Genomic DNA, 25,080 nt, shown 5'->3' with positions numbered 1-25,080 from the left:
AGCTTTTTCTTTTTTTTTTTTGGGGGGGGGGGGGTGGTACGTGGAGGTTTTTCGTTTGACAGTTGGTGGTACTTTGTGTAAAAAGTTTGAGAACCACTGCTCTAAGCAGTCGGTTAGACTATCTAACTCTCCTGGATCGGATGGTGAATGAGCTAAAGCAGTTAAATCAGGGAGGGTTTCAATAAACTGTGTTGCTGTTGATGAATTTATCGAGCGCTTTATACACTGCCGAGGAGACGGGCGGGTATTTATGTTAAGGTGAAGATCGAATTGGACTAAATAGGGATCAAAGATTGCTACGGTTTGCGGAAGTATATTTATATTATCTACATCGATACCCAGCGTTAAGATTAGATCTAGGGTATGATTTCGATAATGTGTGGGTCCTACTACGTTTTGTTTAATGCCAACAGAGTTCAATATAGAAGTAAAAGCCCTTGTCAGTGGATCCTCCGCATTATCAAAATGTATGTTAGTCTCCTACCATTATTATTTTGTCACTACATACTGCTAAATTTGCTGCAAAATCGGTGAAATCGTTTAAGAAATCTGAGTAAGGCCCTGGTGGTCTGTATACATTAGTTAGAAAAAATTTACTTTTATTTTCTCAAAACAGTTAGTGCAAACAGCAAAACTCAACCTGCAAAAGCACAAAAACACTTAACTCTAAATTCTTTGTTTTTCCATCAAAAGCAAATATTTATTTCAATTTGTCATTGCAGACTGTAAGTATATTCTGATGAAAACTAGCTAAGGAGATACATAAAAAGAAATGTAAAATTATGCCTGAGAGATTATGACATGTTCAGCAGTTTTGCATGTAATGACCTAGGTGATAACCTAAAAACTAAATGTTTTGGAGACAATTCAACAGACAATCTGTAGAACACATTTTGATAAACATGACATAAGCAATTGATAATGCAAAAAACAACAGACAATTGTCCATGACCACTTGCAAAATGTGAAACACAATGAGAAATGCAATAAAGATGTGGAGATTGAAAGAACAGTTTTCAGAATTGAACCAAATCGATGAGAAAAACTGTAGTATCAGTGCCAGATCTCTTCTTCTGCCTGGCCAGAAAGGCCCACCCCCCCCACTCTTCTAGTCAGTGGCTCCTTAGGCCGTTCTGTTCTCTCCCTCCCCCTCCTGTCTCACCATATGTCCCTCTGTCTCCTCTACCCACCCCCATCTCTTCTTTCATTTGACTGCAACATGAGACAAATGACTTTCCAACCTTTGTCCTGTGTGAGCTTGACCCTGGACCTCCTCTAAGTCAAAGACCTTTGCCACTTAAATGTAAGTAGACACATCATTGTTTATCTTGGTAAGTGTAGTTATGAGTAAACATGGCCACGTTTAATCAAAGTCAAGGTGTACAAAATGTTGCATGGATATTGGTCTCTCATTGAAAACAACTCGCACACACAAACAGGCACACAGACACATACACACACACACACACACACACACACACACACAGATACATACACTTGCACACACACACACACGCACACACACACCTACACACACACACACACACACCTACACACAGATACATACACTTGCACACACACACACACACCTACACACAGATACATACACTTGCACACACACACACACACACAGATACATACACTTGCACACACACACACACACACACACACAGATACATACACTTGCACACACACACACACACACACACACAGATACATACACTTGCACACACACACACACACACACACAGATACATACACTTGCACACACACACACACAGATACATACACTTGCACACACACACACACACACACACACACACACACACACACACACACACACACACACATGAATCATGAATCTTGAGAAATGGTCATATGGTGCTTTTGCTTAAAATTGTGAAATATAAACACAGTTTTGTGAAGCTGCTGCTGAGTCAGTACAGCCGTGTGTTGAAGGACAGTGACACACAGAGACCCACAGAGACACACAGAGATACACAGAGAGACACAGAGACCCACAGAGACACACAGAGAGACACAGAGACCAATGAAGGGCCCAGCAGAGACAAGGAGAGAGAGAGGGAGACAGAGAGGGAGACAGGGAGAGAGAGAGAGAGAGAGACAGAGAGACAGAGAGACAGAGAGGGAGAGAGAGACAGGGAGACGGAGAGGGAGAGAGAGAGGGAGACAGGGAGAGAGAGAGAGAGAGAGAGAGAGAGAGACAGAGAGACAGAGAGGGAGAGAAAGAGAGACACTGTTCCTCTCCATCCCCCCTCACTGTTGACCCATTATCTCTTGAAATGATTCAGTCTTCCAAGCTGCCCCGTACATATATCCACTTTTAGGCTGAATGAGATTACAAAATAGTAAATGTAAATACATGTGAAATGTAAATGTAAATGTGTGTTTCTTTAATTGTGAGCAAATATTTTATATTTCTCTCTTGATATGTGTTCATCACTTACTACCAATCTCTCTAGGGTATTACTCCTTCACAAATAACAAAGAAAATGACACAATGTTTTTATTTTATTATGTTTTTCACATAAGCTCATATCTGTTAAAATTGTGTATAATATCTGTTCATCTGTCAGCTGTTGTGCTGTCTGTCTGTCTACTGAGAGCAAAAGAGGGAAGATGTGGCAAAGAATCAGCATATAAAACATGATACAGATGCAAATGAACAGACAGGTCACCTATTATTAAAATGTGTCTGCTAACATTGTAAAAAAGAGCCATGGCCATCTGTGAGGTCTGATTTCGGTGAGGTCTGATCTAAGTGAGGTCTGATCTATTGGAGGTCTGATCTATTGGAGGTCTGATCTAGGTGAGGTCTGATCTCACTGAGGTCTTATCTAGATGAGGTCTGATCTAGGTGAGGTTTGATCTATTGGAGGTCTGATCTAGTTGAGGTCTGATCTAGGTAAGGGTTCTGGATGCAGAGCCACTGAGATGTTTGCTTTAGTTTTTTTTCTCATATGTGAAAAATGTTTTTTTCAATTTAGTTCAACTTTATAACTAAAAAACATAAGAGCTTCATATTTTCCATTTAATAAATCAGACATCTGGATATTTAGAAGTCATCACCGGAATGAACAATGTAAAAAATTTTGAATACATTTTTTCAAGTAATCTAGATCTTTAGAAATTGTGTTGTGATTGTTGTATCACTGCTAACATGGTGCCTTTTCATGAGCAAATACAGGCCCTGAGATACACGACACTTGAGAGAAAACAGAGTCCTCTTTAATGATTAACCTTAGTGGGGAAATCAGGGCTCAATCTCATGCTTCCATGCCTCTTAAAGAAAAATGAATGAATGAATGAACAAATCAGCAAATGAATGAATTAATGAATGAACTAATTAAACAGTGAATGAATTAATTAATGATTATTGAACAAACAAATGAATGTACCAACGAATGAACGACCCAATCTAAGAGACACAACCACACAGCTCCATACAGACACAACCACACAGCTCCGTACAGACACAACCACACAGCTCCATACAGACACAACCACACAGCTCCGTACAGACACAGACACACAGCCCCATACAGACACAAAAACACAGCTCTGCACAGCCACAGCCACACAGCTTCACACAGCCACACAGCTTCACACAGCCACAACCACACAGCTCCGCACAGACACAACCACACAGCTCCGCACAGCCACAACCATACAGCTCCATACAGACACAGCCACACAGCTCCATAGACACAACCACACAGCTCCATACAGACACAACCACACAGCTCCATACAGACACAACCACACAGCTCCGCACAGCCACAACCACACAGCTCCGCACAGCCACAACCGCACAGCCACAACCGCACAGCTCCGCACAGCCACAACCGCACAGCTCCGCACAGCCACAACCGCACAGCTCCGCACAGCCACACAGCTCCGCACAGCCACACAGCTCCGCACAGCCACACAGCTCCGCACAGCCACAACCACACAGCTTCGTACAAACACAACCACACAGCACCGCACAGCCACAAACACACAGCTCCGCACAGCCACAAACACACAGCTCCGCACAGCCACAAACACACAGCTCCGCACAGCCACAACCACACAGCTCCATACAGACACAACCGCACAGCTCCATACAGACACAACCGCACAGCACCTCACAGCCACAACCACACAACTCCATACAGACACACAGCTCCACACAGCCACAACCACACAGCTCTGTACAGACACAAACCACACAGCACCGCACAGCCACAACCACACAGCTCCGTAAAGACAGACACACAGCTCCACACAGCCACAACCACACAGCTCCATACAGACACAGCCACACAGCTCCGTACAGACACAACCGCACAGCTTCATACAGCCACAACCACACAGCACCGCACAGCCACAACCATACAGCTCCATACAGACACAGACACACAGCTCCACACAGCTCCATACAGACACAGCCACACAGCTCCATACAGACACAGCCACACAGCTCCATACAGACACAACCAAACAGCTCCATACAGACACAACCAAACAGCTCCATACAGTCATGGCCAGTGGTTAGGGAACTGGTCTTGTGACCGGAGAGTCGTGGGTTTGATTCCCAGACCTGAATCCCAGACCTTTGATTCCCAGACCTGAGGTGCCCCTGAGCAAGGCACCTAACCCTCAATTGCTCACTTGTATAAAAATTAGATAAAAAAAATGCAAGTCGCTCTGGATAAGGGTGTCTGCCAAATTCCATAAATGTAAATGTAAATGTAATGTCCATACAGCCACAACCACACAGCTCCATACAGACACAACCACACAGCTCCATACAGACACAACCACACAGCTCCGCAAAGACACAGCCACACAGCTCCGTACAGACACAGCCACACAGCTCCATACAGACACAGCCACACAGCTCCATACAGACACAACCACACAGCTCCATACAGACACAGCCACACAGCTCCGCACAGACACAGCCACACAGCTCCGCACAGACACAGCCACACAGCTCCGCACAGACACAGCCACACAGCTCCGCACAGACACAACCACACAGCTCCGCACAGACACAACCACACAGGTCCATATAGACACAACCACACAGCTCCATATACAGTTGTGATCAAATTTATTCAACCCCCAATGCTGCGAAGAGTTTTATGGAATTCAGTGCACATTTGTAATTGTGTTCATAATGAAATCTTACAAGGACTTGTTAAAGAACTAAATGCAACTAAGATAGCATCAATTTTTTTTGTCATAAAGTATTAAATGGCCTTTTTGTGATTTCTTCATTGACACAATTATTCAACCCCTTTACGACTACCACTCCTAAGAACAGAGGTTCATTCCAGTGTTTTCCATCAGGTATTGAAAACATCTGTGGATGTCAACGAGCAGCAATCAAGCATGATAAGCACCAATTAGGCAGATTTAAAAGGACTGTGATACTCAGCTCCTTCTAGACATCTACTGGTGTGTTTCCAAGCATGGTGAAGGCAAGAGAATGGTCCCAGAAGACAAGAGAAGAGGTTATTGCTCTTCACAAGAATGGCAATGGATATAAAAAGATTGCGAAGTTGTTAAATATTCCAAGAGACACTATCGGAAGTATCATTCGCAAGTTCAAGTTAAAGGGCACAGTGGAAACGTTACCTGGTCGTGGCAGAAAGAAGATCCTGACCGCGACTGCTGTGCGCTACCTGAAGCGTAATGTGGAGAAAAATCCCCGCGTGACTGCTAAGGAACTGAAAAAAGACCTGTCAGATGTGGGCACTGAAGTTTCAGCTCAGACAATAAGGCGCGCACTGCATAACGAAGACCTCCATGCCAGAACGCCCAGACGCACCCCCTTGCTGACTCCAAAGAACAAGAAAAGTCGACTGCAGTATGCCAAAAGTCATGTGGACAAGCCACAAAGGTTTTGGAACAATGTACTGTGGTCAGATGAAACTAAATTAGAACTGTTTGGGACAATGGACCAGCGCTACGTTTGGAGAAGGAAGAACCAGGCTTATGAACAAAAGAACACCTTGCCTACTGTGAAGCATGGCGGGGGGTCAATTATGATTTGGGGCTGTTTTGCTTCTAATGGTACAGGAAAGCTTCAACGTGTGCAGGGTACCATGAATTCTCTTCAGTACCAGGAGATCTTGGAGGAAAATGTGATGGAGTCAGTCACAAACCTGCGGCTTGGGAGACGTTGGACCTTCCAACAGGACAATGATCCGAAGCACACATCCAAGTCCACTAGAGCATGGTTGAACATGAAAGGCTGGAACATTCTAGAGTGGCCATCGCAATCACCAGACTTAAATCCAATTGAGAACCTCTGGTGGGAATATTTAACAACTTCGCAATCTTTTTATATCCATTGCCATTCTTGTGAAGAGCAATAACCTCTTCTCTTGTCTTCTGGGACCATTCTCTTGCCTTCACCATGCTTGGAAACACACCAGTAGATGTCTAGAAGGAGCTGAGTATCACAGTCCTTTTAAATCTGCCTAATTGGTGCTTATCATGCTTGATTGCTGCTCGTTGACATCCACAGATGTTTTCAATACCTGATGGAATACACTGGAATGAACCTCTGTTCTTAGGAGTGGTAGTCGTAAAGGGGTTGAATAATTGTGTCAATGAAGAAATCACAAAAAGGCCATTTGATACTTTATGACAAAAAAATTTGATGCTATCTTAGTTGCATTTAGTTCTTTAACAAGTCCTTGTAAGATTTCATTATGAACACAATTACAAATGTGCACTGAATTCCATAAAACCCTTCGCAGCATTGGGGGTTGAATAAATTTGATCACAACTGTAAGTACTAAAAAATAATGTCACTAGGGGGTTGAATAAAACTGATAATGATGTGAGCACAGTAAAGACATTTGTGGTTATTCCATCATAAATATTATGTTATGTTTGTCTAATTTATAAGTGCCTCTTTGATATAATTGTAAATAAGATGACTGAAATGATCAAAATCAATGTCAAACTGGCCAAAACACTTTATTTCAGTGGGGGTTGAATAAATTTGATCACAACTGTAGACACAACCACACAGCTCCATACAGACACAGCCACACAGCTCTGTACAGACACAACCATACAGTTCCATACAGACACAGCCACACAGCTCTATACAGACACAACCACACAGCTCCATATAGACACAACCACACAGCTCCATACAGACACAGCCACACAGCTCCGCACAGCCACAACCACACAGCTCCATACAGACACAACCACACAGCTCCGCACAGCCACAACCACACAGCTCCATATAGACACAGCCACACAGCTCCATACAGACACAACCACACAGCTCCGTACAGACACAACCACACAGCTCCGTACAGACACAGCCACACAGCTCTGTACAGACACAGCCACACAGCTCTGTACAGACACAGCCACACAGCTCCGTACAGACACAACCACACAGCTCCGTACAGACACAACCACACAGCTCCGTACAGACACAGCCACACAGCTCTGTACAGACACAGCCACACAGCTCCGTACAGACAAAACCACACAGCTCCGTACAGACACAACCACACAGCTCCGTACAGACACAGCCACACAGCTCCCCCTCCTTCTCATACCCATGCAGTCCTTGGTGTGTCTGTCAGTTATCAGGAGCTAAGTCACTCATCAATCAATATTTACACAACAAACACAGGGGTTTAGAGGGAGATGCTTGTTTAGACAAACCAAGCACACATTGCAGGGTGAAAGATTTCTGGGTGAAAGCAGGACCCAGCGGTCTCTCCTCCCCTCGTGAGTCTCCTCTCCTCCCCTTGTGAGTCTCCTCTGCTCCCTCGTATTTTTGATCTCCTCCCCAATCCGTCTGCCTGCCTCTCCTCTCATATGTGTCAGTGGAGGACCAGTAGAACATCTCAGCATGCTCTCATCACTGGCCACTTTGAGGGAGAGACTTCAACACTGCCAAATAATTGATGGCACAGAAGCATAGATGCTAGTGTCCCTCTCCTTTTTTTTGCCCTTAAACACACATAAATAATGACCTTGGTGAAGCCCACTCATGAGTAGATTCCCAAATCTTCATTTTGATTCTAGTTTCATGCCATGAACTACAAAACCATATTTTTAGGCTTAGTAGCATTTTATGCAATTGTATATTTGAATTAATTGTGCAGTAATTTAAAACACCTTTGTTATAAAAATGTAATTAATTCTAAAAGTTATAGTCAGTGATGTCAGTAACGCGTTACTAAGTAACGCGTTACTCTAATTTTACCACTTTTTTTGATAACGAGTAATATAACGCGCTACTATTTCCAGATTAAAGTTACTTATCCAAATAACTGTGCGTTACTATTTTTATTTTCCTTAGTAAAAATATATACTTTATCTTTCTTCTTGGCTCAGTTATACTTTTGCGTCTGACCGTAGCACTCGACTCCGCACGCTGTGCGCGACCCTGTGAAAGCGCGAGCACGTTTTACAAGTCATTTTTTGCAGTGTCCTCCCGTAACGATATGTGGTAGTATAAAGAAACACCCCTCAAAAACAGGGGAAGGAACATTTACCTGACCAATTTTAATGTTGCTTTGTGTTCCACGTTTGAAAAGTGCTGGAATTTTGACTAACGTAGCCTACTTTAAAATGCTTGAAATTGTAATGGTATTTCGTTTCACAAGCTGTTTGACTGAACAGTTCGCTTATATTACATTTACAAATAAATTTACAAATAATACCGCGCAGCTACACAAACGTAATGTCAGGAGATACTGTAGCGATTACTACTCCTCACGGCGAGTCTTGCCCTTTAAGTGACACTGGGGGGGCGGCGACGGCGCGCGCCAGGGTTGCGTTATCAATAAAGTTTCCCTCCTCTGAATTTTTGGATTAAGCAGTTCCTGCCTCGGTTGCCGAACCTGCTTCAATACATTGTTACTGTTAAAAATGCACTTCCAATAAAGTGAGTATTGGAAAAATTTATTTTGCTGCTGAATGTAACTATTAAAGTAACTTGTAATCTAACGTAGTTACTTTTAAAATCAAGTAATCAGTAACGTAACTAAGTTACTTTTAAAAGGAGTAATCTGTAATCAGTAATCGGATTACTTTCTCAAGGTAACTTAGCCATCACTGGTTATAGTTTAACTAAATAAGCATACTAAAATACGCCAAATAAGAATTCTTAACTACATAAGCAAACTTAAACAAACACTACTTAACTAAATAAACATTGTTATGCTATGGAACACTCATTAGCTACAACACACACAAAAACAACCCCATACAATTACAATTCTCCACAAAACAACCCCATACAATTACAGTTCTCCACAAAACAACCTCATACAATTACAATTCTCCACATTCAAAGTCATCTGGAACACAGAGCAATGGGTGAAACATCATGGACCACAGGAGTCACCATGGTTCCTGGACTATTACCCATAATTCTTCGTGACAGGTCCAACTTGCAGGCAGCTAAGATGAATCTCATGCATTTTGTTTGTTTTTTTTCCATCTGACCAAATAAGGAGAAATAAAGAGGGTGTCTGTAATATTGATGTGGCTTGTGTGCTGCATGTCCCAGCTACATTTCCTGTGAGGTAGAGCAGCCTGTGAGGTAGATCAGCCTGTGAGGTAGAGCAGCCTGTGAGGTAGATCAGCCTGTGAGGTAGAGCAGCCTGTGAGGTAGATCAGCCTGTGAGGTAGAGCAGCCTGTGAGGTAGAGCAGCCTGTGAGGTAGATCAGCCTGTGAGGTAGAGCAGCCTGTGAGGTAGAGCAGCCTGTGAGGCAGAGCAGCCTGTGAGTCTTACCCTACACAATGGCTGTAACAAAAGCCCAACAGCTGATCCACACGAGGAGGTGACAAAACAGTTGAATCTGTTGGCTGTGTGTGAGAAGTCAGCAGACACAGACAAAAGGGTTTGTGACTAGAATAACTCCCCCCCCCTTTATTCTGCCCATCCCTCTTTCCCCCCTCCCTTATTCTGCCCATCCCTCTTTCCCCCTCCCTTATTCTGCCCATCCCTCTTTCCCCCTCCCTTATTCTGCCCATCCCTCTTTCCCCCCTCCCTTATTCTGCCTCTCCCTCATTCTCTCTCTCCCTCTCTCTCCCTCATTCTCTCTCTCCCTCATTCTCCCTCATTCCCTCTTTTCTCCTGGACAATGCCTTCACTTAAACAGTCAGCATTTTACAAGCTTTTTATTGTTAAAAATACATTCATAGCAATTCAATGCTTTATATTTAGTAACTATGTAAAAGATTTCCAACTTTAATTGATTCTCCTGCATGTTGTGGGTAGGAGACTTCATGACTGCTCCTATTTGATCAAATTTAGTGTTGTAGTTTTACATTTTATAATGTAATTTTACCACTTTTTTCAGCAAAAAACATTAATAGATAAACTATTTGCTGTTTTGCATTTGTCATTGACCTGAATGTCTATACCAAAGGGTAGCATTTTACAAAAAATAGTTTGTGCATATATATATATATATATATATATATATATATATATATATATATATATATATATATATATATATATATATTAAAAAAATGTATAAAGTTGTATAAAAATTGTATGAAGTATTAGAGACCCATACTTGAGTAAAAGTACAAGTACTCTATCCAAAAATTTACTTGAGTCGAAGTTGAAGTGATCTTTAAAAACTTTACTTAAGTAGAAGTACAGAAGTATTCAGCATTTTTTGTACTTAAGTATTGCAAGTAGTTTTTTCTAAAATGTATTACTCAAGTACTGAAAGTAAAAAGTACAAGTATTGTGTTTTGAATTCATTAAAGAAAGCCGTCAAAGTTTGATTATCAATTGTTTTTTTTTATATCACTTACAAATCAAAGATGTCAAAGACCACAAATACAAGTGCTCTGTATGTACAAACAAGTAGCAACTTAAAAAACTGGGCTTAACACTTCGTACACAAAAAACAGATAACCTATGTCCCGCTACGTAGGTTTGACGCAGAAGTACAAGTTCGTCTTAATTTAGTTGAGAAAACGAGGTGTATTTTGAATGTTGAAGGTGTGGAAGGTGCCAATATATGTACATGTACACGCCAACAAGCTTATTATGCAGCACCTATGCTGCTCTTCTGAAGGTGCTAGAAAATAATGAAATGGACCTTCAAAGTGCCATACAAGTGCATGAATTTCACCTTGTAACTTCGCACGTACAAAAATCGAGAGATGCACGACCTCGCAACGCGACCATGTGCGTGGCCAACGCGCATGGGCGGAGCCACCGCGATTGCGTCATTTTTGCGTGCGGACCCTTGCGGCAGTCAAGTGAACCTAGATTACGAAGCTGAAGTGCTCAGTGAAGGCAGCAGCATAGTAAACGAGATGCGACCGGAGCATGCACAGTTTTCTCATAAGACAGCCTGATCGCTTGACCCGGTGACAGCGCCAGCTAACATGTTTATAATTGTAACGAGTAACTATACAGCACGTAAAAAATGTATCGTGGGTAAAAGTATTAAACTGATGGAAAATATGTAGTGAAGTAAAAGTGGAAGTAGGAGAAAAAAATAATACTCCAGTAAAGTACATATCAGTGGGGAACCGTCAGGGCCCTCTACGCCCTCTCAGAGGGCCTAAAATATTCTTAAGCATTATATATATAATTATCCAATTTTATTTTATCTACTTACAGTTTGACATTCGACATCTAAACAATTACAAAAATATAAGCAAATAAAATATTCACCCGTGTCTATTCAATCTGTGTTGGAAGGTGAGGGGTTAAGTGGAAGCCTGTGGGCCTGTGTCTCCCCCTATCAGGACTGTGATGCCCTCTGTTCGTTTACAGAGGGCCTGGCAGTTATAATTCAGCGCAATACCAGTTTCAAATGACAGCAAAATTGACCAATCATATCTTCTCTCTTAGTGGGCGGGCTTAACTGTATGATAATTTCCGCCCGCTGTGGCGACGCTAGCTGTCGTTAGCACCACCGCTAGCTAGTTTCGATTCATCCCTTTGATGTCCTCGTTGTTTACATATTCCGCTTCCGAGAACCACGGAGCTGTGAACCTTATTTTGTTTGGAAACTTATTTTGCTTAAGACGTTATCTAGTACAGATATTATTGTTTATTACGTTTTTAAAGCTGTACTGTCGTCTCAGTTTTTCTTTATTGCAGTTTATTAAGAAAGGAAAAAAAAAATTCGGGGGGGGGGGGGGGGGTTGCGGGCCCAGGTTTAAAGGTCACGGTTCGCTACTGGTACATATACAGCATTTTAGTACTTAAGTACAGTAGTGAAGTAGTTCTACTTCATTACTATACAATTTACTATACAATTTTGGTGAGCCTGAGTGAATTGTAGTCTCAGTTTCCTGTTCTTAGCTGACAGGAGTGGCACCCGGTGTGGTCTTCTGCTGCTGTAGCCCATACACCTCAAGGTTCAAGTAGATCAGCAGTTTCTAAAATACTCAGACAAGCCCAACTGGCACCAACAACCACGCCATGTTCAAAGTCACTTAAATCACTTTTCTTCCCCATTCTGATACTCGGTTTGAACTGCAGCAGATCGTCTTGGCCTTGTCTACATGCCTAAATGCATTGAGTTGCTGCCACGTGATTGCTGACATTAGACAGGTGTACCTAATAAAGTGGCCAGTGAGTGTATGTATGTATGTATGTATGACATACATCCATGGGCACAGGGCAGTCATGTTCTGGTGGTAGGGAACTGGTTTTTTGACCGGAGGGTCGTGGGTTCGATTCCCAGACCCGAGGCCATGACTGAGGTGCCCTTGAGCAAGGCACCTAACTAACTACCTAACCCCAACTGCTCCCCGGGCGCCGGGCTACGGCTGCCCACTGCTCTGGGCACATGTGATCCACAGCCCCCTAGTAATCACTAGTGTGTGTGTGTGTGTGTGTGTGTGTGTGTGTGTGTGTGTGTGTGTGTGTGTGTGTGTGTGTGTGTGTGTGTGCGTGTGTGTGTTCTAACTGCACAGATGGGAAAAAGCAGAGGACAAATTTCGATTGCGGTGGAAAAATTACAATTGACAAAATATGGCCCATTTACATGTATGTATGCTGTATATATACGTATATTAAACATATGTATGTAAATTAAAAATACAGTAAAATAAATCAAACAAACAAAATCAGTAAATTAATTGCATCCTTCATACAAATTGACAAATGGACTGTGATAGTCCATCCTGAAACTAAAATGAGCCATTCTCTGTCCCTCTCTCTGTCTCACTTTATCTCTTTATCTCTCTCTCTTTCTGTCTCTCTCTCTCTCTTTATCTCTTTGTCTCTGTCTCTTTCTCTCTCTCTCTGTCTCTCTCTTTTTATCTCTCTCTCTCTCTTTCTCTATCTCCTCTTTTTATGTATCCACCTGCCATATTAAAACTGCCGGTGTTTTTCTGAAAGCTTTTTTTGGCTTTAAAATACAGAGGATGTGGTAGGTTGTTGGTGTTGAGGTTGGTGATTTGGATTTGGGATATCTATAACCTTTGTAATCCCCTCTTCCTATCTTTCCCTCTCTTTTACCTCTTTCTCTGCCTCCCCCTCTTTTCCATGTGACATTCATTCATCAGCCAAGTGCGTTTGGCAAGCTCTTCGCCTACAAGCGCCGTCCCAGTGACCACTAACCTTGGTATGTCCTGACACTCGTGATGAGTATCTACAGGACACAGAAGGCAAGCAGGCTGCTATGTCAGGCCTTTATTGTGTACTGCCGAGGCTGGGGACAGTCAGCATAATCAAACAAATGACCCCTGAAGGCTGTGCCTCTTGGGAAGAGAGAAGGCGAAGGAGATGGAGCCCCAGCCTAAAGCACCCGGGCTGCCCCCCCTCCCTCCCCTCTCTCCTCACCCCTCCCATTCTGTGATCTTGCCCCAGGAGAAAGAGGGAGAGGAGGCGAGAAATGACTGTATAACACTGTACAAAAATGTCACACCTTCAAGCTTTAACACGAGCATGAAAAAAGAAAATGCATATAACATGCATAACAAAAAGGGTATGCATATAACCATGGAAACACAAAAAGGCCATCCAAAAAGGTGTGTCACAACGACCATCCTGTTCGTTGGATGGGCTTAAACCAGATATTTATAGTCAAGCTATCACTTATTGGTGTATCACCAGAAGTCAGGCAGTTGTGATGTTGGCAAAGCTAACCCTAAGCCAAGGTCTTCTAAACAAGGTTTGCCTTTGATGACAGTATATTTAACACACCTAATGGGAGACAAAGGTCCGTGCATGGCTGGGGTGTCATAGTTGCTTTGTTCAAACAACTGCTCATCTGTCCGGCTCTTTGAGGAGAGCTTGTCGGGCTCTGTGATACAAATCTAGTTCAGAGTTCAGTTTATAGTTGTAGCACCATGTAACATGTGCATTATATTAAAGGACATTAGTAAAGTACATTAACAAGAATAAACATGCACATATCTGCGAATGTCTTATGTAAGCTGCCGTTACTAATAATACGCATGGTTTGCGTGGGGTTTGACCTTAGTGGAAACCTGGCGTTCTGACAAACAAAGCCCTAGGTGACCCTCTGTTACATTCACATGCATTTATTTGTTTATAATTCAGTCTGTGGTAATCTAGGCATTGTCAGGGCTAAAATTCACAGTTTGTAAATAAATCAGCACTTTATTATTGTAAATAAATCAGCACGTCCAGGCTCCTCATGGTATATCTGCACTCATTTGAACTGTGTTTTCTGTTTAGATTAGGGGATTAAGGGTTAGGTTACTGTCTTGTGTGGAAAGGGTCGGTGTGGCTAAAGTTTTTCATTCCAACACCAAATAGCACTTTTAATCAGTTGTTTGTAGTCCTTCAAATGGATCGGTTTCATCATGTGTGGTCCTGTTTGATTAGTTGAGTCAAAACCTGCTGACTGGACTATAAGACTGGACTAAGGCTGGATTAAAACTGGATTAAGACTGTTTTAAGACTAGATACTGAAGCTTCCGCTCAGTATCTTATGACTTGATTTCATTATTCCTCCCTAATGCACAGGGGCCACACTTCTAGTTTCTATTAGCTTTTTTTTCTTTCTATAAAAAACATCAGTTCACTTCCCGCAGTGACCACAGGCCTTAGTGCACTGATAATGACACCTGACATAAAGACATCTTAATGACATAAATACAACATGGTAGCTTGGTGGTTAGCATGTTTACCTCTCACTACTGAGGTCTTGGGTTTGAGTCTCTATCTGTATGGGTTTCCTCTGATATGTAGATGAGGTCAACTGTCTCTACAAAATTCTCTGTGTATATGTCAAATAAACAGTTGTCTGAGTGTTTGAGACATTGTGTGACTGTATGTCCAGTGGTGGTTGGTGCTCTCCTCTGGCTGTTGTCCTCTCTCCCCTTCCTGCACATGATTCAGCCCCCCAGGGGGTGGAGCTTTCTGGTGGAGAGTGCACTGTGTGTGATTGGCTGCTGCTTTATGGCGGTGTGTGATTGGATGTACAAGGTTGTACCTGTGTAAATTTTTTTAATGACCTTGGGTATGTTGAAAGGTGCTGTGTTAATTCATTTATTAAAGACATTAAGAGACTAAAAATCCCACTGTAATCAATGTATTACAAATAATTGTGGCACATTTTGTTCATGGTAGGAATTATATAAGAAACCATATTAGTGAAACCTCTACTGGGAATACTATTAAATATATAGGTTTAATATTTTAAATGAACATTTTTTATACAGTATATTATGCTCAGTAAAAGAGAAAACATAAAAAATGTTGCACTCTTTTGTAATGTGAACTAGAAACTAGTTTCCTAACCCAGATTAAGCCTGTGGCATAAATTCACCACTGGTACTACAGTTCAGTTCAAGACTTTGTGTAACCCATGTCTGAAAAACCATCCGTTCATCTTTAACACCAAAGCCATTCAGGGACTTTGAACTGGACTCAGAATCACTGACTGGCTGTATCAGAGACCGTATATATAATGGACGTTATGTCACTGTTGACTCCCATTGTGAATTTTTGAAGCCACCAAGATGGCCGCACGGATGCTACCATCTTGGATCCACTTGCGCAGTAGATGAAAATTGGAGCCAGAGCATGCGCATTAGAACCGGTAGGCAGGACAGTATCTCCGCCAGAGACCGTATCTCCGCCCCAACTCTGATCACATTCGTTAGGATACGCCCACCAGTAGCCTATAGACAGGGTCGCGCATATGGATTGTACCACTTAGCTAGCTACTACTGAACAAAGATATTGTTTCACTTAACACTAGGACTGCAAACGCCACGAAAATCTTTGCGAGGAAAATCAGCGATCGAGTAGCCCACTTCCCCGCTGTGAGGCGATTAGTGCCCTTTGTCTTGCTAATGACATTGGTACCAGAGACCGTATATATATCTGCATGGTACGCATTTGAAGCACCAACCCCTGATCCTTTCCAAGGAAATCCAGCTTGGCCAGCTCATCTGTATAGCACTTTTAACATAGCTTCAAGAAGCAGTTCAAAAGTTACAACCCGTGAATCTATGCTACTTACTTTATAGCGTGATGGTAATTATTCCTATGCTGAAATAAGAATCCATTGGTTTGAATCTCGTTTAGCACAAAACATTCTAACTGAAATTAATCTTTGCGCTAAATAATAAACAATGTATTTGTAGTTGGCATATGTGTTGTGCGATTTTCACTAGACAAACCAGACATTGACTGCACGGTTAGTTTGATGAGGTTTAATGTGAATGACTTCAACTATATATGCATAATTAATCTTGTATGTGTATACCGTATATATTAGGGGTGGGCATAGATTATTTTTTTAATCTAGATTAATCTCACTGAAATCTTGAAATTAATCTAGATTAATCTATATTAAAATGGCTCATATGCGTGCTACCCAAGTAATGACTAAAAGTCAGTTTTTGAGATAGGGTTTCTTAATACAGAGGGTGCATTAGACCAGGGACTCATCTCCTGTTTCCAAAATGCATCAATGACTGCTTGAGGAAGCTGTTCTACTTTGATACTTGAAGAAAAAAAACATGCTCAATAAAATGTAGGCTACTCGTGTTCAACGGTTTATTCAGTTAAACATGAATTTGTAAGCCTACATACTGTACATTAAAAGGGGTTGATAACATATTTATTCAGCTAAACATGATATTTGAAATGTAAGCCAACATTTAGTACATTTAACCTCACGGACGTAATTTTCAAAAGTCAGTTTTGGTCCTCTGCAGTTTTAACGGTTAAAAATTACTATTTAAATAGCGATGAATCTAGCGCTAGGACCATGCAGAAAACGACCGCTCCGAGCTCCGCTCCAGTAACACTTTACATTCCTAAAAATGAATTTTCCATGAAGCAAACCTGGCAACTTCATGGCTGCATCCATGTAAACACACGTACGATTTGTAATTCACAGGTTTGAAAACTCGTTCTCGCCCCTACTGTGCAATTTGGTTAGGAATACAGCCGAGCTAAACTATCAAGTTGAAAGTCATAGTTTGCTTACCCATTTAGACCCAGTTCCCAACCCAACTTTAAGAATAGATTAACGGCGATAATTTTTATATTGCCCGATAAGAGTATCAAATTAACGACCGCTGTTAACACCGTTAACAGCCCACCACTAGTATATATATATGGTTTCTGGTGTATACACACACACGTATACACGGTCTATGCTTCAAGTACATTTCGTTCAATTCGCTAAACTACGAACTAGCTAGCACAATTTGCTAACCTGGGAGGATTTAAAGTTAACATCTGGCTAGCTAGTCAAATATCTAACTGAGCTACTTACCGAAAGAACAGCAAAGAACTTGACCCTAATGGTCTGTTACAACAATTTACTGCAGAACAAGACATTGAGGTGTGATATAAAGACACTTTTGACGTTTTACAAAATAAACAAAGGTAAAAGGTTTTAATACTGCAGAACAAGACATTGAGGTGTGGTATAAAGACACTTGACATTTTACAAAATAAACAAAGGTAAAAGGTTTTAATACTGCTGTCGAGAGTTTTGATAGAGTTTTGCTGTTGAGCGCATTCACGTTTGAGCGTCTGGTATTAGATGTCAATCAACGCAACTATTAACTGTCAATCACCTTATCACCACACCCCTTTAAGTAACACTTAATAACTTCTATAAAATCTATTTATCATAGAGAGAAACACTGGGAGAGAACGCAGTGGGGTGTTATAGAATAGACAAAATATAATTGCTCAAAAAACGTATTTTACGTGTAATAAAAATTTAAAGTTTCTCGTCCGGCCCGTTCACTTACATGGGAATAGGCAGGGTTAAAAGTTGTACTGCAGCCAGCCACTAGAGGGCAGCTGACACACGGAGGCTTCACTTTTCACTCGTGTCGTCCAGTCCACTTATATATATGGTCTCTGGGCTGCAGTAGCGAACCGTGACCATTAAACCTGGGCCCGCTCCCCCCCTCCCCGAAAAAAATGTTTCCTTTCCTAATTAACTGCAATAAATAAAAAATAAAAAACTGAGACGACAGTACAGCTTTAGAAAAGCAATAAACAATAATATCTGTACTAGATATCTTCTTAAGCAAAATAAGGTTCCAACATAATAAGGTTCACAGCTCCGTGTTCCTCGGGAGTGGAATATGTAAACAACGCGCACGAGGACATCAAAGGAATGAATCAAAATTAGCTAGCGGTGGTACGCTAACAACAGCTAGCGTCGCCACAGCGGGTGGAAACTATAATACAGTTAAGCCCGCCCACTAAGAGGGAAGATATGATTGGTCAATTTTACTGTCATTTGAAACTGGTATTGCGCTAAATTATAACTGCCAGGCCCTCTGTAAAACGAACAGCGGGCATCACAGTCCTGATAGGGGAAGACACAGGCTCACAGGCTTCCACTTAACTTAACCCCTCACCTTCAAACACAGATTGAATAGACACGGCTGAATAATTTATTTGCTTATATTTTTGTAATTGTTTAATGTCGATTGTCAAACTAAGTAGTTTTACTGTAAGTAAAAAATGGATAAATTATATATATTTATGTTTTAAGAATGTTTTAGGCCCTCTGACGGTTCCCCACTGCTGGGCTGTATGCACAAATCTCACTGTGAAGTGTTACTACCTACTAGACCCCATGGGGTGTCATTTGTCATTGTTGAGGAGTCTTTGTCCTGACCCACCCCCTCCCCCCCCCCCTTTCCTTGGGGAAAAAAGAGTTGGTCTCTGTTAATTTTTACATATATTTCAATTAGTGGTTAAATTGAACGGCCTACCACTAATTTCAATACAATTCACTAGTTTTATGTAATTTTTTTATATTTCAAAACACTGTATCTACCTCTTCATATGCTTTACGGTGGTTTGGACCACACCCTCCCATCGGTGAACACACCACCGCCCGATCAAGCTAGCAAGTGTGTCTGTAGTAGCTGGCCCCTCAGCTACTTTGCAAAGCTTAACTTAAAACGAAAGACGTCAAACATTTTCCTTTATACCTACCTTCATTTACAGTTGTACATTTTGTTCGCCCATTTACCTCAATGGTGAATCCTAACATCATCACCACATCATACTAATGCAGAACCATGTAATGCATGTCTGTCTATGAATGCAGAAGATCCAGTTAACATCATTACACTGAGTTATTGAAAGGTTTGGTTTGTTACAAATTCTAGAAGTATATTTATGATACCTCATACTATCTTATAATAAGATGATACTTTAAATTTCCCATTAGAGGTCCCTAGAGGAATTGGATTAGGGTCAGTTTTAGGGATAACCCTAACCATTGAGGAATTGGGTTAGGGTCAGTTTTAGGAATAACCCTAACCATTGAGGAATTGGGTTAGGGTTAGTTTTAGGGATAACCCTAACCATTGGGGAATTAGGTTAGGGTTAGTTTTAGGGATAACCCTAACCATTGGAGAATTAGGTTAGGGTTAGTTTTAGGGATAACCCTAACCCTTGAAGAATTGCTTTGCAACAGTGAAGATGAATCTGCCCATGACCCTTCTGTTCATCCTTGGTCAGTTCCACAAGGATGACAATCAGACATCGGTTGCATTGACACTGTAGTTGGGTAGTGACTGCTGCACTAGAGTTAGTGCCTAGTGTGTAGTGCCTAGTATGTAGTGTGTAGTGCCTAGTGTGTAGTGTGTAGGCCTCACTGTTGCTGCTGGGTTTAGAGTGGTCAGACGTATGGGTAGAACCTACTGACCGATGGAAGGTGAACACACACTGAGCCTCACCACACATTTCTTCACCACACATTTCACCACACACTTCACCACACTTCTTCACCACACACTTCTTCACCACACACTTCTTCACCACACACTTCTACACCATACACTGCTTCACCACACACTTCACCACACAATTCTTCACCACACACTTCACCACACACTTCTTCACCACACATTTCACCACACACTTCACCACACACTTCTTCACCACACACTTCTATACCACACACTTCTTCACCACACACTTCACCACACACTTCTTCACCACACACTTCACCACACACTTCTTCACCACAAACTTCTCATAACTGTGAAAGATATTACCAGAAAAATTAATACACCACAAATGTAAAAAAATGTGATAAATTTCTAATACTCATTGCTGTACAAAACAGTCCACTAAAAGAAAAACAGCATAACAAAGGGAAATTAAGGTATTGAAGCAGAAATATTAGCAAAAGCTCCACCAAAATGTGCTTCAGCTACTGAACAAAGAGGAATGAAGGTAGCAAAGCTGTTAGTGGCTTTCCTACATGTCCCATCAGCGCTGTCAGGGCAGCTCTGACTCACTCACTGCCAGGGAGGTTAGAGCTTGGCATCTGGCCTCTCTTGTTTGAGCTATACTGCAGGTCTGTTTGGCTGGGTGGTTTTTTTTTTTTTTTTTTTGGTTAATCAGAGACTTGGGATTGAAACATAATATGTTTATTAATGTCATTGTCTCCTTGTGGATCAGCAGGTTCCGGAGCGATTCCTGGAAGTGGCACAGATCACGTTACGGGAGTTTTTCAATGCTATTGTGGCAGGCAAAGATGTTGATCCTTCCTGGAAGAAGGCAATCTACAAGGTCATCTGCAAGCTGGACAGTGAGGTTCCAGAGATCTTCAAATCTCCCAACTGTCTGCAGGAACTTCTGCATGAGTAGTCATTGGTATTGAATACCAGTTTCTCATCCCCTCTCTGCCTCAGATCTGTATAAAGAATAAGGTAGCATTTCTATTTTCACGCCCCAGCTACTGTTAACGTTTTGTGCTTTTCATTTAAGGAAAAAAGTCTGTTTTTTTACTATTTAATCTTTGCTCAGTCCTTTCCTTTTATTGCCTTTACATGGGCTTTATTATATTTACCATAAAATGGTAACTAATGGAACTGATTCCACAGAATTTTTCTTCTTCTTTGGTTGTTTTGACTTGTTTCATGCCAGGATGTTTGTAATGTGTGATTACAATTTCTCAATAAGACTTACATTTTTAGTGTGTATAGATGTAATTATTATTTATGATTAATATAATTATTACCAATAATGTTATTAATGCTTGAAAAAAAGACTCGTGGTATTCTTGTTTCTCATGGCAATGCTACATAAAATAAATTATTCTTTGAATAAAAATATTAAGAGTGTATACCTTTACTATGTACAGATCCTTTTTGCCTGTCCAGTCTTCAGTTTTCTCGTGTTTTACGTTCACTTTGATAACGCTGGTTCTGGGGAAGGCACAGCCCCTCCTGTAACTAAGCAACATGGCCATTTCATACTGGGGCAAGCCAGTTTAGCACAAAAAGATGGACGCCTTCCCACTGAGAGACCATTTTTGTTCATAAAAAGAGTGATGTCACAATTGCTCATGTGAACGCACACGCGTGAAAACACTAAAGACTATTACAGATGTACCAACATACAGAAAGTCAGACTCTTAGACCTGAAACAAGGGAACCACAGTTTACTTTAAACAGCAGAGATCTATGACGTTTAGCAGCTACAAAAACAATGGAAATGGAAAATGGTTTTTGTTTTCAATTATTTGAGTTCACTTCTTTTTATTTATTTAAATGCATGTGTTTTATTTGACTAATATTTACAAGCATAACATTGACATATATAAAGGAATAGGAAATGATTTTGTGATTTATATGAACCCCATGCTCAAACTTCAAAACATGCATGTCTGCTGCTTCATCATTAAATTAAGCTGCAAGACATCAAGAGAATTTCTTGTATACATTTTTTGTAGTGATTACACAAGAAAATTGACAGAAATCTGGAGTAAAAGGTCCATTGCCATTGCAGACAAATTGGCCTTAGCTTGTAGATCATAACTGGAAGAGCTGGGAGAGGATGAATCCCAGCCATGATCTCCCTGGAATGCTGCATGGGACCAAACCAGATAATGAACACAAATTTACACATGTAGTTAATGACATCACCAAGCCTTAAGCAGTCTGCTGATTTCTATTGGATGAGCACAGAGGGGGTGTCGCCCTGGAGGAGACTCTGGACTACACGTAGAAGGACTGCAACACAGTGCCAAACTCCACACTACCCATGATCGTAGTGAAAAAAAGATAACTAAAATTAACGCTTGAAGCTACACAGCTATGTTAATGTGAGCTCACTTTGGATTGTCGAAGACAAAGCAACAGCTAAAATCCTAAATCAGAAATGGCGATGTCAAGCCACATTTGACACCAAAATATGCATAAAAGACACAGAGAAATCAGAACTTGGCAGTAATGACAGATGTTTGACACATTTGTGAAAATTGCAAGTCAACTCTTTTTAATACACTGTAATGATAGCCCAGATATGTGATGCCACTATTGATATGATAAATTCTGTGGTCTGTTTCGACTGACATAGTATGTAGTTTGACCTTTTCCAATGAATAGAACGTCTAGGTTTCATGTAGAAAGTAGCAAAATCACAACAGCAGTGTTGGCAATCACAACAGCAGAACACGTGGACAGTCCATTCACCTTCACAGGAAAAACATTACACTCAGTCTTAGACCAGATAGATAGATAGATAGATAGATAGATAGATAGATAGATAGATAGATAGATAGATAGATAGATAGATAGATAGATAGATAGATAGGCGCAAAAAGGGTGTATGCGGCATATACTCTAGTGCAGCACACGCATAGGGGCGCCAAATCGATGAGATATAGTACTTAATTTGTGTCCATCTTACGGTCGACACCCCCGGTGAACAACTTACGTTCGCCAACCCTGATCAAATTAATTACCGAGTTGGTGGGGGGTGGAGTGTGGGGGGTGGGGGTGGAGTGCGGGGGGCGTCGATAGTATGTTTGCATACACCTCAGAAAGTAAGTAACTGCAACCCTGATCTATCTATCCATCCATATAAGATAAAAAAAATTCTTATAATAAAATATAAGAAATAAAACTGAAAAACAGTAACACCAGCAATTGTGTTCCTAGAAAGAAATGTCCTCTGGAAATCTCAAATCTCAAATAAATGTGTGTTTAAATTAATTCATATAGTTTATATTATGTTTATATTATAATGTGAAATGAGGCTAATTTAACAGTTGAATTATTGCTCACTTGTGACAACAAAAACATTCTAGATTCATGAGTCACTTGTTGTCCATTTAATGAAGTATATCACTATACAGGAGCTCTGCTCTATATACACACAGAAGCAATAGTGTGTGTGTGTGTGTGTGTGTGTGTGTGTGTGTGTGTGTGTGTGTGTGTGTGTGTGTGTGTGTGTGTGTGTGTGTGTGTGTGTGTGTGTGTTCATGATTACACAGGGCGCGTGGTTGGGTGAGAGGCTCTTTCCACAATGGGCCAGCATGCCTGTAGGTTTTCATCCTATCCAAGCAGGTGCACACCTGATTCCACTTGTTTATTTTAATTGATCTCTGTCTTCAAACTGTTGATTAGAGTATCTGCTGTCCTACTGCTGGGTGGAATAGAAAACCTACAGCCAATCAGGCCCTTTGTGGCCGCTGACCCCTGGTGTAAAATCTTCTGTTGGTGTTTGTTGTACTCTGTGTTTACTTACACCTGACCCTGAGAACCTTTCCTAACACTTCCTTACTAGCTCTAGAACACTGGTGACATGGCTAGTAATTTGAGTACTTCATTTCATCATTTAGATTGTGTTCATTAAAAATATGGGAAATACAGTTTACATTTTTTAAATAAAACACAGATAACTGGAAATTTTGTGTATTTTAACACATTTGACTCTTTGTAAATTATTTCATGCTATTTATAAAATAAAAAATTTTAAACATGCTAATTGATTTATACCTTGAGAAAATGTAGCAATATAACATAAAAAGAAATGCTTTTTATATAATATTCACCTTTGCTACATTTTGAGAAAGATTTTGAGAGATTTTGAGATTTTGATAGTCAAGTCTAAATTGTGTATTTTTGCCTTTATTTGATGTACAAATGTATTTATCCCAAAGATGTACATTAATGTTTTGTTTGTAGAATTGTTTGGAAAATAATGTATACAATTGGTAGCTGTATTAAAGTTGCTATTGCATTGGATGATTGTATAAAGAACTTGATTACCTCTCAAAGATGAGGGAAAATATTTGTTTATTCATTTGTTTATTTATTTGCTTAATTGCATAATCTTATGTAGCTTCACATTAAAGCACCTACATGATATAGTCAGTTGTGGATCCATCTCCCTGACATGTATGTACATGCAGTGTGTGTGCAAGCTTGTGGAATAAAGAATAATGAGTTCTAGATGTAGTCTGTGTCCTACACCGTGATCACTGGGCTAATTCAGTCTCAGCATACAGGCTCTTAAAGGCCATATTGAGAGCACATTATGTAGTCTGCAACACATTTTTATTTATTTTTAGGGTTAGGGTTAGAAAATGTTATAATACAGATTACCATATGTATTTCATCGTTAGTCTATTGACAGAACTGACAGCTGATAACAGAAAAGTGTAATCATTAAACAGCTTTGCCATTGATCTGAATCAAACTGTCATCAAATGGATATCATTTTTGTTGTTGTCATTTTCTGTATTGTAGCCCAATATATAAGGAAGAAGAGAGAAAGATTAATTGTGCCAAATAAACTTAACACTGGTCAGATTTGGAAAGAA

The 25,080-nt window shown here is 40.8% G+C and overlaps 1 protein-coding gene across 7 annotated transcripts in view; it reads left to right on the top strand.

The window, feature by feature from the left end:
• Positions 1-22,029, top strand: part of prox1a (prospero homeobox 1a) — a 57,446-nt gene extending 35,417 nt beyond the window's left edge. For 2 of the 7 annotated variants that reach the window (XM_076987832.1, XM_076987830.1), the window contains exon 5: positions 20,928-22,029. In XM_076987832.1, the coding sequence (XP_076843947.1) occupies positions 20,928-21,116 (189 nt within the window). In that variant the 3' untranslated portion in view covers positions 21,117-22,029. Of the gene's footprint in view, positions 1-12,961; positions 13,035-13,555; positions 13,615-20,927 lie in introns of all 7 variants that reach the window. The other 5 variants (XM_076987833.1, XR_013124562.1, XM_076987834.1 and 2 more) reach the window with 5 other exon arrangements.
• Positions 22,030-25,080: the final 3,051 nt, after the last annotated feature.

The sequence above is a fragment of the Brachyhypopomus gauderio genome, unplaced genomic scaffold (assembly GCF_052324685.1).
Source record: "Brachyhypopomus gauderio isolate BG-103 unplaced genomic scaffold, BGAUD_0.2 sc56, whole genome shotgun sequence".
NCBI lineage: Eukaryota > Metazoa > Chordata > Actinopteri > Gymnotiformes > Hypopomidae > Brachyhypopomus > Brachyhypopomus gauderio.
The sequence above is the reverse complement of the archived record's forward strand: the minus strand, read 5'-3'. Positions and strand labels throughout refer to the sequence as shown.